General features: G+C 46.1%; 1 protein-coding gene across 2 annotated transcripts in view; it reads right to left on the bottom strand.

Moving 5' to 3' along the window:
* Nucleotides 1–14,394, bottom strand: part of LOC147328605 (STE20-like serine/threonine-protein kinase) — a 21,381-nt gene extending 6,987 nt beyond the window's left edge. The window contains exons 1-13 of one of the 2 annotated variants that reach the window (XM_086297106.1): nucleotides 13,966–14,394; nucleotides 13,353–13,861; nucleotides 11,731–11,895; nucleotides 7,681–7,729; nucleotides 7,274–7,423; nucleotides 5,670–5,742; nucleotides 5,365–5,559; nucleotides 5,042–5,123; nucleotides 4,204–4,335; nucleotides 3,100–3,849; nucleotides 2,891–3,021; nucleotides 2,626–2,749; nucleotides 1,402–1,581 (exon numbers count right to left, since the gene is read on the bottom strand). In XM_086297106.1, the coding sequence (XP_086153232.1) occupies nucleotides 1,402–1,581; nucleotides 2,626–2,749; nucleotides 2,891–3,021; nucleotides 3,100–3,849; nucleotides 4,204–4,335; nucleotides 5,042–5,123; nucleotides 5,365–5,559; nucleotides 5,670–5,742; nucleotides 7,274–7,423; nucleotides 7,681–7,729; nucleotides 11,731–11,895; nucleotides 13,353–13,502 (2,181 nt within the window). In that variant the 5' untranslated portion in view covers nucleotides 13,503–13,861; nucleotides 13,966–14,394. Of the gene's footprint in view, nucleotides 1–1,401; nucleotides 1,582–2,625; nucleotides 2,750–2,890; nucleotides 3,022–3,099; nucleotides 3,850–4,203; nucleotides 4,336–5,041; nucleotides 5,124–5,364; nucleotides 5,560–5,669; nucleotides 5,743–7,273; nucleotides 7,424–7,680; nucleotides 7,730–11,730; nucleotides 11,896–13,352 lie in introns of both variants that reach the window. The other variant, XM_086297105.1, reaches the window with a different exon arrangement.

Genomic DNA, 14,394 nt, shown 5'->3' with positions numbered 1-14,394 from the left:
TTTAAAATTATCCAAAATTGCAAAACACTGTCTCTAATCAAACGTCTGTAACTTTGCTCTGCTTCACTTCAGCAGCATCAGGTAATGTTCATGTGTTGATTCATGGTTTTCTTTCGTTTCTGATCTACTGCAGAATATTTGTATAAATCCCAGACCAGGAAAATCTCCTTCATGTTTTTCTGTGTTTTATCCGCAGCTGCTTTGACACAAAGGCCTCGCTGTGATGCTCACACCTTTGACAAAGTTTCACAAGTGTCAGTTTTCTTTTTATAAATATAAAAATATGGAAATGTACTGATGCATGATCTGAATTATAATATTTCTGACTGTGTGAGGCAAAATTTCCCAGATTCAAATCGAATCGATTCTAGAAATCAGTGACGACACCCAGCCCTACTTTCCACCGTGCTGATGCCTCCTGGTTCATTTTTAACTGAATTACATTTTTTTAACACATTATTACTGTGTTACTTATCACTAATCATTAAGTGACTGCACGCCTGTTACGCTCAGGTTAGCTAAAAACATGGCCAGCGTCTTGCATGACATCAGTTCTGTATGTTGTCTGCAGGACGTGACTTGGTGCACCGTCCTGTGATGGAAGCGTTAGCACAGACTAAAGTCCAGTCCAGCCGCAGCTGAACTTTGGACTTTGAGTCATAGCCGTCGTTTCATCACGTTCAGATGATTGGAGTCATTTTAGAAGATTTAAAACGTTCTTTAAATACAGGAATTTACAACAAGTATCTTTGCCTGATTTGCTTTTCCAAACAGTTTCAGTCGAGTTTTATTTAAATATTATAAGATGAAAGTCCAGAAATGATCTGAGGAGGCCTCAGTGACACAGAGCAATGTTCACATCCTGCACAACGTACACGAGGACATCTGAAAGGACTGAATCACACCGTGAGCCGCTCCCTGTGGATCGCAGCACTCTGAACCCGTGTCAGGTACAGCAGGCTCAGGATTTCAAAGACGAAAGTCAGATATCAACTTCCTGTTACTTTTTTTACTTTGAAGAACAAGGTCAAGTTCAAAACAGCTTTTAAGATTTCAAACTCCACAGACGGGGTTGGATAATATTGTCTTTAAGCTGTTTCACAACCCTTTGGAGAAACTCCAGCTGCGAGGAGCACATGGAAATAAAATTAGAAAAAGCTGCGGGTAGTTTAGGACTCGATGAGAAAGTAAATGAGAGGTGGCAGCGTAGACCGAGTTAACCCTCACCAAGATAAACGCAGGTTACGCAAGCTGTTATAAGACAGATCAGAGAAGTGGGTGTGTGTGCGGGTGGGGGATGGGGTGGGTTGCAAATGTCAAAACAAGCTACTATAAATAGAAAGCTATCCCGTCCTTCTGAGGGCTACGTGTGGAGGTGAAAGGCACGCAGACGCGTCTAACCTCTTTCTTGCGGTTCTTCAGCACGTTCTGGTACTTGGCGAGTTCCTTCTCCTGCTCGCCTTTGATGCGTTTGGCCTCGTCTCTGAGCCGGCTGGTGTGCTCCTGCTCCAGCCTCTCAATCGTCTGCTTCTGCTGCCGCTCCAGGTTCTCCACCTCCTGGTCGTACTGTCGCTTCTTACTCTGGAGGACAGACGGGAACCAGTCACCTCAGATGGAGAATCCAAACGTGAGCGTATATATTACTTACTAAACCTGCAATAGTATCTGCATCAGATAAAAAAACAAAAGACTATCAGGTGCAACACTTCCAGCAGTGAACTGAGCTTTTCCTGCAGCACCTTCACAGGAAGGGAAACAAGCTTTGCAGGTTCTGTGTTATTGCCCCATAAACAGGCCGGGTGGCCTTCACAGAGGAACACAGGTCTAACACAGGCCAATAGTGTGCGACAAATCGTGACTCATTTGAATATTTTCTATGCTGACTATAAAAAAAAGCTAAATTTGACTTCACCACACAATGAGCTGGATTTTAAACATACAGGAGAAACGGTGATGAGATGCAAGGAGAGCTCTGCAAAAAGATCCAGATTCCTCTGCAGAGCGTGAGGAGTATCTGTTCTGCTCACACACCACATATTTCACCTTTTCATTCAAAACTCTGGACCTTAAAACATTAATCATCACTGAGCTGTTCGGCGCATAAAGCGAGCGTATGCAGGTTATCAGGCAAACCGACGTCCAAGCACGACTGCAGGTGTGAGGCTGTAAAATGTGAGCGTTCAAACAGTAAAGACAGTTTCTGAAACACTGATGCAGGAAATCCTTCCTCTTTATGGAGAACTCATCAGCGTGCTTGGTCAGATGAGGCCTAAACTTTAACGGCTTTTCTTATAGTTATATCACGTTTAAATGCAAATTAGATTCAGTTATTTTATTTCTACAGCACCAAATCGCAACAGTCGCCTCAAAGTGCTTTATACTGTAAGGCAGCCCCTACAATAATACATGCAGAGAAAACCCAACAATCATATGACCCCTATGAGCAGCACTTTGGCGACAGTGGGAAGGAAAAACTCCCTTTTAACAGGAAGAAACCTGCAGCAGAACCAGGCTCAGGGAGGGGCGGGGCCATCTGCTGGTTGTGGTGAGAGAAGGAAGACAGGATAAAGACATGCTGTGGAAGAGAGACAGGGATGAATAACAATCGGCCTACGAGAGACTGACCGTGGTCTCCTGCTCGAAGCGTCGGTAGATCTGCTCCTTCTGCTGCTGCAGCTTGTTGCTGAGCTGCTGCTGGGCCCTCTGCTCCTCCTTCTGCAGGAGACGCAGCTCCCTCAGCTCCTGTCGCCTGAGGAGGAGGGAGGATGTTAATCACGTGTCATTTTTTAGCGTGACACAGTCGGGTTGTGCTCTAAGCTGCCTGTATGACTCATTTTCATAATATTTGCATTGAAGTGGCGCCTGCCGTTTATGCAAAAGCAGGGACTACCTGAGGAATCTCATCTCCTCGTTCTTGGTGTCATTGTCTGTGATGATCTTTGATGTCGTGACGCTAACTTCCACTCCATCCACAATGAATTTGCGAGTCTTCTTCAGCGTCTTCTTCTGCCGCTTGGTGTCCTGAAAGACCCCAGAGGCGAGTTTTTAGATGCCTCTGTGACATTTTGTCGTTGCGAGTGTGTGGACTGTGTGCGTTACCTGTATGGAAACAGATCCAGCCTCTTTTGCTTTGGACAGGAAGCTTGAGATGGACAGATTCAGGTCTACGCTGCTGTTATCTGCAGCTGAGCTGTTTCCAGAATCAGAATCTCTCTCTTTGTTGTCCTTCGCTCTGTCTGGCATCGTCTTCTCATCCTTCTCTGTGGGCTTCTCTCCATCCTCCTCCTTCAGGACAGCGTTATCTTGATCTGGTAGTGTCAGAGTCACTTTTAGATGCTTGTACCGATCTTCCTCCTCCTCTTCCTTCTCTGCTGGAGTGTTTGCTTCCTCTGTGATGGGCGTCTTTTCCTCCTGAGAAGCTTCAGTGACCTGTGAGCGCTCCTCATCCTCAGCTGTGTCCACCTCCTTCTCATCCTCCACAGCTAGTTCCAGCTGCTGTAGTTCCTTAGCAGGTGTCTCCGGCTCAGACTCTGGTGGGGTGATATCAGCCAGAGGAACTTCTGGAACTTCTTCCTCTACCGGCTTCTTTTCTGCCTCTTCATCCTTAACTGGAGTGTTTAATGCCTCCTCTGCAGGCTCTGCTGCAGTGGGAGTAGGAGCAGGAGCAGCAGGTTCCTCTACGAAGCTGGTGCTCACCACGTGGTTGGCCACAGGGAGATCAGCAGGTATGGGCAAAGGAAGAATTGGCTCCGCCTTCTCAGGGACTGATTCCAAGCTGGAGGGAGAGAGGGGGAGCTTCTCATCCTCAGAACTGCCGACGCTGACATCAGAAGGAGCGCGTTTATGACCCTAAAGAAGAGGAGGAGGAGGAAATGGAGACAAATTACTGTGTTGGAACTCACTGTGACCGTTCTCCTTATAAACTAAAATCCTGGCTGCATTAGACAACGTTGCAGATTCTCCTCCACAGTCGGTGTGATTGTGCAGACAGACTAACACCAAAAAGTAAGTAAGGCAAGTAAGGCACTTCATGCAAGCTGTAGATCAATCACTGGTTTATAACTGAAATAAGCTGCAGGTGCAGCTGTAAGTTAAGAAATGAAACAGCAGGAAGCTCTTTTCTGGCATTAAGCTTCACGTATTTGTCACACCTACAAACACACAGATTCACAGTAGTGCAGCACAGGTTCCATATCCACTCACCAGACGTGCCTCTGTCTCTTCCTCCTCCTCTTCTTCTTTGTGCTCTTCTATCTCCTCGGTGACCTCAGCCTTCGCCTCAGCGATCAGCTCCCTCAGTGGCCTACTGTCCGCCACACTGGACACGAATGAATGCTGCTCGTAAGAGAAAGAAAAACAACACAACAGGAAATAAAGACTATTTAAAAAAGAAGCACCCAGTGGGGGGAACATGTTGTGGTAAAATTTAACTGCCGACCGAGATGCAAACTCTTCACAGTACATCAAAACAACCTGAAATAACCATTTCAGCTTTTACTCTTCACCCTTCTTCTTTCTTGCGGTCCGAGCGCAAAAACCAACAAACAGATCAGCACGCTGTTCAGAGAGAAACGCTACAGCTCACCTTCTTCAACTTAGAAACCTGCTGCACATATTCGATCGCCGGCCTGAGAATATGTAACTTCTTTGATATCAAAACCTTCATCGGCGGCAGACCGCTATTTTCTATTTTTAAGCCCATTGAGCTCTTCGTCCGCACAGAACAATCCGTTAGCCTCGGCGTGCTCCGGTGTGTACCGACGTGTCCTCTCTGTGAGTAAGTGGCTCAGACGTGGCCGAGCACCTTAAACCCTTTGGAAAAAGAAAAGCCCGCTCTGCTGACGTCAGCTCAAGCACACGGGGATGAGCCTCGCTGGGACAGTCAGTCCGACGCTGAGCAGGTAAACAGATGCCGGCCAGCTTACGCTCTAACGGCAGGTGGGCCGTGGGTAGGGGTTGGGGAGTGTCCAGGTGTGGGGCTTAAGGAAAAGAAAACAAGTGCTCAGGGGTTTAGCTGGAGAGATGTTTGAAACAAAGGTACCTGCAGAAGCTGCATCGCACTCCATCTGTTGTCGATGTTCTTGTCCAGGCAGCGCTTCAGGAAATCGCTAAATTCTGGAGACCTAAAGGTGGAAGTCATAAAATGATGCAGACTCCAGATTTACAGCAGAAGTTCACATTTACAGCCTGACCCAAAAATAATTTTGGTTTCTACAGTTGTGAATTTATTTATTTAAGTGTGTGTGTGTGTGTGTGTGTACTTTAAGAAATAATATGGTTATGGTTTTGTGGTAGCAGTAAAAAAAATCCAACAACATAAATAAAGAAGATGTGCAGGAAGTAAGAAGCAAAGTTGTGTTTTACCAGCGTGACGGCTGCATCAGCGTCGGAGGATCGGCCTTGGCTATTTTCAGCAGAACTCTCATGGGGTTCATCTCATGGTTTGGCGGCTCAACCTGTGCCATCTCGATCAGGGTGACCCCGAGGGACCAGATGTCAGCCTTGTAGTCGTACGGACGGTCCTTGGATGTCTCGCACATCACCACCTCTGGAGCCATCCTGGAGTTAGACACAAGAAGAAAAGAAATCTGAGCTCCCCTCTTTTTAGCGCTGATGCGTGTGTTTCAGTTTTTATAAGCAAAAGCTTTTTTGTTTTACATTTGACTCACCAGTACGGCGTTCCAATGAAAGAGTCTCTTCTCTGGAGTGTTTTGGTGTTCTTGGCAGACACACCGAAGTCCGCTGGAAGTCATGTGATTCAAGCAAAACCAGAAATTAGCCAGAGGAATGTCACTGTCATCACTTATTTTCCAAATGCAGCCTCAAAATCCAAATGTTCAAAACGGAAAACGGGTCCTGAGAGGTTCAATCACAGATTTCTGGGCATGAACACGACATAAAACCTCATCCTGCAGCTACACGTGCATGAAGGCATCATTCTTTGTATCATGAGTGAGTCACGCTCATCTGCGTCCCAGCAGGCAGATGCACAGGCACCTCTGTGTGTGTTATGTCACTGGACAAAATGCTTGCTGTGTGTCATTTCCCCAGTGACTCATCCCCGTGTAAGTAAGCGTCAGCGCTGCATCTGCTGAGGATGTCGGCCCAGACGCTGAGCAGCTCTGCTGTTACAAAGGCTTTCCAATTTTTGGTCCCCACAAAGATATGAATACACGCTTAAAAACACACACGCTCACACAGACACACACGCTCACACAGACACACACACACACACACACACACACACACACACACACACACACACACACACACACACACACACACACACACACCTGTGAAACTGTTATATAACATGTTGAAGAGTCTGAGCTTGGACAGGAGTGTGAAAGAACTGAACCAGGCACAGTCTTTATCGCAGACTAACAACTTTTGCACACACTCTTCTGTTAGTGTGTATGTGGTGTGTTGTGAGTGGTGTGTATGGGTGTTTACTAGCTGACCTTTGCTGTGCAGCCAAACTACAGCTGACAGTTAAAATGAGAAGTCAATGAGGCTTAAAACAGTCCCTGACAAGTTAATCTGACTCGGCATGAGAACAAATCAAAGCGTTTGAAGAATATTCCCACAGCATGGTGAGTAACCATCAGCCTGTCATTGCATTGATCATATTACTGATGTCAGCGTAACGCTGATGGGAACGGCCCAAATACACCTTCCTGACGTGGGAGTCGACCAACATCATTACTCCCTCCATCATCATCATCGACAATACAAGAAGATACTAAAAGCCAGAAGATATTCAACGAAACATCTGGATGGAGCTGTGCCTCTCTCTGAATCATAAAGATAAAACCACATTAGCAATGAAGCTCAAAGCACCAGCAGGATCGAAGGAGTTTAAACAAATCTCCCTTTAGTTGTGACCATCTCTCCTCCCTCCAGAGACACAAGGTCATCATGTCGTTACCGGCAGAAAAAAAATCAGGTCAAATTTCTAGCAAATATTTGTGTTTCTGGAAAAACTGTTAGAACAAGCTGCACAGAGTCATGAGACAAGTCACGTGATCATCCAAGATTCTTGTATTAGAAAGATTAAAAAGAGGAAAAATCTAGATGATGCCATAAAAAACAACAGTTTTCATGCTGGTTCATCTATGTCAGACTGAACTGATGATTTCTCATGAGAAACAAGCACAAATTCAGTTCTTAGGTTTCTCCCTCTCCATTTTAAACATCCGTGAACTGAGGGTCTGAGTCAGAGTCTCGATCCTGGACTGTTGTTGTTAACAGCTGGGTGTCACTTGGCCCTTACCCAGCTTGACGTCACCGTCCAGCGTGAGGAGGATGTTGCCGGCTTTCAGGTCTCTGTGGATGATTTTGTTTTCGTGGAGGTAGACGAGCGCCTGCAGAGTCTGCCTACACACCACCCTGATCTGAGGCTCTGTCAGGGGTCTCTCCAGCTCTGCGGGGAAAGGGTGAGGGAGTCACATGAAAGCACACTTACAATTCCTCACATACTAATGCAACCTAATCATAGGTGGTAATGAGGGCTAAAGTTGCATTTAGTGTCTTGGAGAAGAACGCTGTAACATGTGGGTGGCCTGCTGAGAAATGTCTCAAGTTTAAAACTGGCTCTTTTCCCTTAGCTGGTTAGCGCTGCCATGAGAGTAGCTTTCTTTAATGTTATAACCCGTGTGCAACGTGGGAATGCTGACTCACCGAGCATAACAGCATCCACGGCCCCTCCTGCACAGAACTCGATGAGTATCTGCCAACACGAGGAAAGAGAAGTGTGAACACATGCATTTGTTTATGTAAAGCACACGGTGTACCAGTATGTGCAGCGAGGACAGTGCTGCAGAACATCTCCAACAGAGTGCAGGTCATTGACGAGGCGGCAGGCTCCGGTTGAACCCGGTCACCTCTGAAATCTGCTGTGAGGCTCTGGAAGCTTCTCATCAGGGGTCCACATAATAAACATTGAGCCGATGGCCCAGGGCCAGCAAAAAGTATGGTGGGCAGTTTGACTGGATTTCCACAACTCACAGCTACGTTCGCCTGTGAAGCTGAGGTGGAGCTGTAGTCAGGGTGAAGGACTCGGTCACTGTAACGAAGCCTGTCTGGGAACACTGTGACTGGTTGGAGAAGGTTTGCTGGCTGTTGCAAAGAGGCTGCTACACTAAAAACCTCCCTGTGACTGCACTGGTTACCAGCAGGTGTCTGGAGTTTGCATGGAACACATTGATAATCGCAAACTAACGATAAGCTGCAATGAAACTTGAAAAAGTGTGAGCAGAGAATGTTCACCTCTAAAGTAAAAGGTGAACAATCCCAAGAGGAGTCTGCATTTCTGCTTTATGTCACACTCCTCACAGTTTCCTCCTCCGTTGTGAGGAGTTTGAAGTGAAGTGAAGAGGCAACGATCACCTCTGTGTGATCAACTTCATGCCAACAGCTCCCAGCAGTGCTGAAACAGGTCCAGCCTGGTTCTGGTTCAGACTTCCACGCCCTCGCCGCTCTCCCGGGTTAAACGGGGCGGTGGTCACACTTAATCATCTCTGAGCTTCACACAGGATGAAGATGAGATTTCCTTCTGCGTCCTCACTGATTCACTTTGACGTTCAGATAGTTTATTGGTTAAGGTGGATTGCACACTAACAGTTATAACATTATTAAATCCCAGGACGCGGCTTCTTTTTTAAATATGAAGACGTCACAGCAATTTTATTCTTACATATAAAACTGAAAGTTTTACATTTACTGTAAATGACTTTGAGGAACACCTTCATGGCCCAACAGACGCTGGCTCAGAGAAATATTACTGGAACATCCACTGTACACATTAAAAACACTCAGCAGAGCTCCTACTCCTCCTCATCATCATCATCATCATGTACCCTGATGAAACCACTGTGAGAATGAACGCCGCCTCCTGCATGAATGAAACACTCTGAGCTCTTAAAGGCATTTAGGAGCTTTGAGTATGGCTGCTGATGTAAGAGGATTGGCCCAGTTGGGGCCACATTGTGGAAAGGCTTCACACAGCTGCTACCTAGCCTGCTTAATCGCTATCTTTCCAGACCTCATTCTGCTAACAGGATTATCTCTGGGCACAGAGGCTCAGGTAGCAATGAGGATGATGTGCAGGAGGTAAGACAAAGCATCTGGAGCGTCTTTTGTGAGCTTAGCTCAGCCATGTGGTGTGACGTTCACTCACACACCTGCGGAGATTTGGGGAACATTTGGCTGAACGCCACACCCACAGAAGAGGAAGTAATGCTGCACTTCTGCAATTTTGGAAACCATTGAGAAACGACTTGTGGTTGATCCGTTGGTTATGGCCCAAACTTTTCACACAGGCTCAGCTCGAGGTTAAAAATGGAAAATCTTTCAGGAAGTACAGAGGAAGGGGGAAAAAAGACGGGTTGTAACGTAAAGTTTGAATAGCCCTCCAAGACAGCTGAGCTTTTCAAGACTGCTCCACTTCCCAAAACAAAGCCCTCACAGGACACACAATGCCTCCAGTATCAGAGCGGTCTTGTGCGCGCACACACACGGTTCTCGTGTTTCTCTGTAGGCGTGTTGTTGTTTTAGTGGCTCCGCTATCACACAATGGTCCTCACAGTCGTGGCGGCGCAGAGAGGAATCGTGGGCCAGGGCTGTGGCTTCCTCTCCTATTTGTTTATTTGACACATACATGAATGCATGGAGAACTGCGCACCCGCATACTTTCTAATCCATTCATGTGGCACAGAGAGGAAGGATGTGATCTCACCTGCAAGTTCAAGGCCGGGAAGCGGCACAGAAATCAAAGCAGAGCCTCGGAAGTGTTCAGTTTAGACAGCGCAGTGAAAGAGAAACAAAGGTCAGCAGGTGGCATCGATTCACGAGGCAGTTATCAAGAACGTCACCTGCCAGCTCCTCCTGGGTTAATGTGGGATGATTCATGCACCTCCTCTGTGCATGAATGTGGCACCTGTTCAGCACCTGACAGACATCAGCCTCCATCAGGCGGCACTTCTTGTTCACAGGACAAAAGGAAGAAAAGGGCAGAACGCTCACATGTACAGGTGAGCGCGAACGCTCATGAAGGCCCAATCTTCCTTTGAAATGTTAGTGCAGACTCACATTTCCTGATTTAAATCAGACGTGCTTGAGCTGTTTCAGTATGAACTTATACATTTCAGGCTTGGTGCAAGTGGCAGGCTACCTTTTCCCATACGTCTGTTTGATTTGTGCAAAAAACGTTTGTTAGAGTATGGCTATATAAGCTCCAGCAGCTCAGGGACGTGTCTGAATATTTTATTTGGATTTGAAAAGCTCCCAAATGACTGAGGTGAGCCTGCAGCCACAATAGCTGCAGCATGGCTGAACCAATACTGAGGAAAGGTGCTTGTAGTACAGCTACCATCTGTTAATGGAAACACACAATCATAATAACTGACAAGTGACTGAGTTCATCATCAGCAGGCTGCAGTGTTTCAGTGGCTCTGGTGAAGTTGTTGCCTTATGTGCTATAAATAAAGAGCGTTGTTTAGTGTAACCCAATTTGCATTGGTTATTGCGCTCGTGCACACACGCAGCTTAACTTAAACTTCGGTGCTGACTTTGTGCAGTTCCTGTGATGCAGTCTAGGTAAGAGCTTCCAGCGTTTATACTTGTGGTGCGCCTGCTTTGCTCTGCAATTTGAAAGCCACTGGAATGCTAGTTTAGTTAGCAGTGAGGGTTTCTCTTCATCCTTTTCCTGAATGTTCTCTGCTCGTCTGAGGCTGTCTGATAACTTGGCTGTTCATTTGTCATTACTAGTGTATCTTTGTAGCCAATGCCATCGTTGTTCCCTTATTAATGCTGAGGATTTCTTGTTCAGTCTTTGTCTCTGCCAGAGAGTCTAAGAAGCTGGGAAAGAAAGCGACAGGACTTCTTTCAAGAAATGTAAAGAAGTCCAGTTTACTACCAGGACCTGGATGACTGAGAACCTACGCAGACCTGTTAGAGAAGCACACCCATCAGCTACAGCTGATTATTAACGTTTGCCTGACTTTAATCACTTCAGATAGCCAACAGTGAGTCTAGGCTTCCTTCAATGTAACGATTTGAGCATCAATCCAGCCGTCACCAATGACGTAGGAAATCTTAAAACAACTAGAGACAATATCGGCTCTGATAATCAGATGATTCCCAGTGTCATACTAATGCACATTTTCCCCCTCCAGTACTCTGCATCAGTCATGTGACTGAAAGCTATGAGTCCCCCTCACAAGCAGCACATTTATCCAGGAACATGGCCTCAGTCCTCAGGCTACAGTCACGTGTGCTGCCAGCACGTCTGAAAAGCTCATCAGTGTTTACAGCGATGCATAAATCAGCTTCTATGATGTGAAAATACCTAAATGGGTTTTTTTCACTTGAATTATAAATGTCATCAAAACACACTCATCTGTGTTACATAAATAGCTGGGGAGAAAACAAAGGCATTAAATATGAGCTCATATCATAAGCGGATGGATTATAAACCAGTATGATGATTAACAGCACTTTAGGCTCTTAGTTTCGGCAGCTCGTGTGAACTTTGGCCACACATTTTGATAAGAAAACTACAGCAGCGAATACTGGAAGAGCCTCGCACCGACAGCACGCAGCAGTGTGTCCCAAAAGCTGCACTGACATCTAGCCGTCTCTAATTTGTGATTCTGCAAGCTTTGTATTGGACCCGTAATCCCCCTCATCAGGCAGTCACACAGTGATCACACAGCACATCCTTCTACTCACCCACAGTTTGCTCTCGTAATAGAAAGCATCGAGCAGTTTGACAATGTTTTGGTGCTCGCAGGAGGCGAGGATGTCAATCTCCACCATGTAGTCCTCCAGCTCCTCCTCGGTCTTTGTGTCAATAACTTTGGCTGCAGCGAGGACGCCCGTCTGCTTGTTCTGAGCCTGTAAGATTAAAATATTTTTGGAAATTATGAGAACAAGTAACTTTCCACTCCTCTAGACACTTGTCCTAAAGACTCAGGAGGCCAGAGGTGGTTTATATTAGATCTGAAGTGCTGTTGACCCCAGACCTCAGAGAAATACCTCAAACTGAGATCAATGGCTCAACAACCAACAAACAAACACTGGGCTGTGCTGCAGGTCTGAAAGTGTCAGCAGAAGATGTGACACGTCTCGCCAAAGTGGAAAATTCTCCTGTTTGTTTTGGCTTCTCTGCAGACAGGAAGCTCTCGATGAAGTCGCTGTTGCGATATGGGATTCAGCCACTTCCTGGTGACCTGAGTGCCAAACACTGATGCACCCCCTACAATATACTAATACTAATCCATTCTTCAGAATGGAGAACTCGTATCGCTCTATGAATCAGAGTGTGGGTACTGCCCTGGTGATGTAATGCATAACCGCGATGGCCCAAAGCCCAGACGTATAAACATAAAACTGCAGTTTACTATTTGTGGATCTCCTGCAGCTCGACTCTGAAGTGCAGCACAAACATGCAACAGTTCTTTGGTTTGTCTTTCAACAGAAAACAAACGTAACTAATCTGATCATTTAGGACTTTAATCCATCAAAAAAGACACAGCTTTAGTCATATCTCAGGACCCTACAGTATTAGAGACCACGGTGATGTGTCTGACAGAAAAAGACCTCCAACAGAACCTGGATTATGGAGGGGTGGCGACTTTATACCCTTTAAAGGTGTATAATATTAAATGTGCAATACATGTGAGAACAGACTGATGGAAAAAAGGTGGTGAATTACTTGGCATGGTCAAATTTCCATTATCCCTGCAAACTCCTGTAAAAGGAAGTTTGGAAATTTACAGTTAAAATATCACAACAGCATATAGAAATATATAGATGAGGACAAAATAAGTGATGAAAGGCTTGCGGGTGAAATGCTGGGAAACTAGCAACCCTGGGGCTGAATGTGGAGGAAGATTAGGCTTAACGTAAGTATGATACACTGGCCTGAAGTCTTGGGTAAATCCAACTATTTAAAAGTCTCCAAATATAGCATCCGGCAACAAAGGGGGCAAACAGAACATGCAGACTTCCTGGCGTTGGACTCCTGTGTGATAATATTTACTGTCTGTCATGGTAATGAGGCTCCAGCTAGGATCAAATCAAACCACGGACCTAAACATCCAAACCGAAACCTGTCAGCACAAGAGCATCAAAGCAGCACTCTACCTGACACCATCTCTGGCTGTTACAGAGCAGGTGTAGGGGGTGGAAATGACTGAGGTGGCCCTGCTGCTGGCAGGGTGCCCCCAGAACCAAAAGTTCATGCGAGTGGGAAAAACACGAGACACTCCAAAGGAAACATTATCATTAAACCCGAGCAAGAGACGTGTGGCACAGAGCAACGAATGGGTGGTGGAGCACAAAATGCCTACCTTGAAGACTTTTCCAAAGGCTCCATCTCCCAGCTCACCGATGATCTCCCAGATCTCCTCCGGGTTTTCATCCCTGCGGACGTGCTCGTACTGTTTCTTCTTCTTCTCCGCTCCCAATTTGAATATTTTACGAAAATTAAAAAACGACATCGTGGTTTATTCTGCTGGAAAGTTCCTGAAGGAATTCAACTTTAACAGAAGTATGGATTCAGCGTCGGTCTTTGGCTGACCATGTGTGTCATTAGTTATAACGACTATGAAGGCTTTTCTCAGACCTAGCTTAGCCTTTGACACTGTTCTGGACGGTCCACTGAACGCGCTTTCTCACATCACGGGTCATTGTTAACGCCTGAAAACACCAACGGATCACTTAGACGTCTTCTAGTATTTAAAATTCGTCCAAAAAATATTTTCTGTTGCTGTAAAGTAATAAAAGTGTTACTGGAGGCTCGTCGTTGTTCCAACTCCTGGCGACCCACTGGCCCGACAGCCCTGCGGAGCTCTTTCTTCTGCCAAAAGACAAAAAAACACGGGATAAGAGTCCTTCAAAATGACCGAGTCGCTTTCCACGGAGTAATTCATTAGTTTGCTTCAGGGTATAAAAAACACGTACGGTTGGTCCGTGTATTATTATTCGCTAAAACGGTTAAAAACAGTCATCTTTCCCTGGTGTGGGACGGCTTTAGTATTCTAGCGGATTTAGTGTCGGTGCGCGTCCACGAGTGCGCGTGCCGGTGGTCTTTTCTTTCCCAGCTCCTCGTGCCTGAAGGTTGGCGCGCGGATTCCGGTCTCCTGCTGCCCCCGTCTGTCCCAGAGACCGATCACAGCTGACGGTTAAACGGTTCCCGTGCTGCATTCCCACCAGGAAAACAGCCGACACACCCAGCTTTACTCAGTCGTTATGGTGTTATTGCGTTCAACGGTCTCTGTCATTTCTATAAACAGAACGGTCGGGGTTCTTTGTGTTCGTGGAACTACATTTCCCATCAGCCACTGCAAACGTAGACGCGCCGAATTGGCGAGACAAAATATGCCTTGAAAT

This window comes from Aulonocara sp. 'chitande type north' Nkhata Bay, linkage group LG6 (assembly GCF_057382095.1).
Source record: "Aulonocara sp. 'chitande type north' Nkhata Bay isolate Kocher_YH1m ecotype deep benthic linkage group LG6, A_spYH_male_GT1.1, whole genome shotgun sequence".
NCBI classification, from domain to species: domain Eukaryota; kingdom Metazoa; phylum Chordata; class Actinopteri; order Cichliformes; family Cichlidae; genus Aulonocara; species Aulonocara sp. 'chitande type north' Nkhata Bay.
The sequence above is the reverse complement of the archived record's forward strand: the minus strand, read 5'-3'. Positions and strand labels throughout refer to the sequence as shown.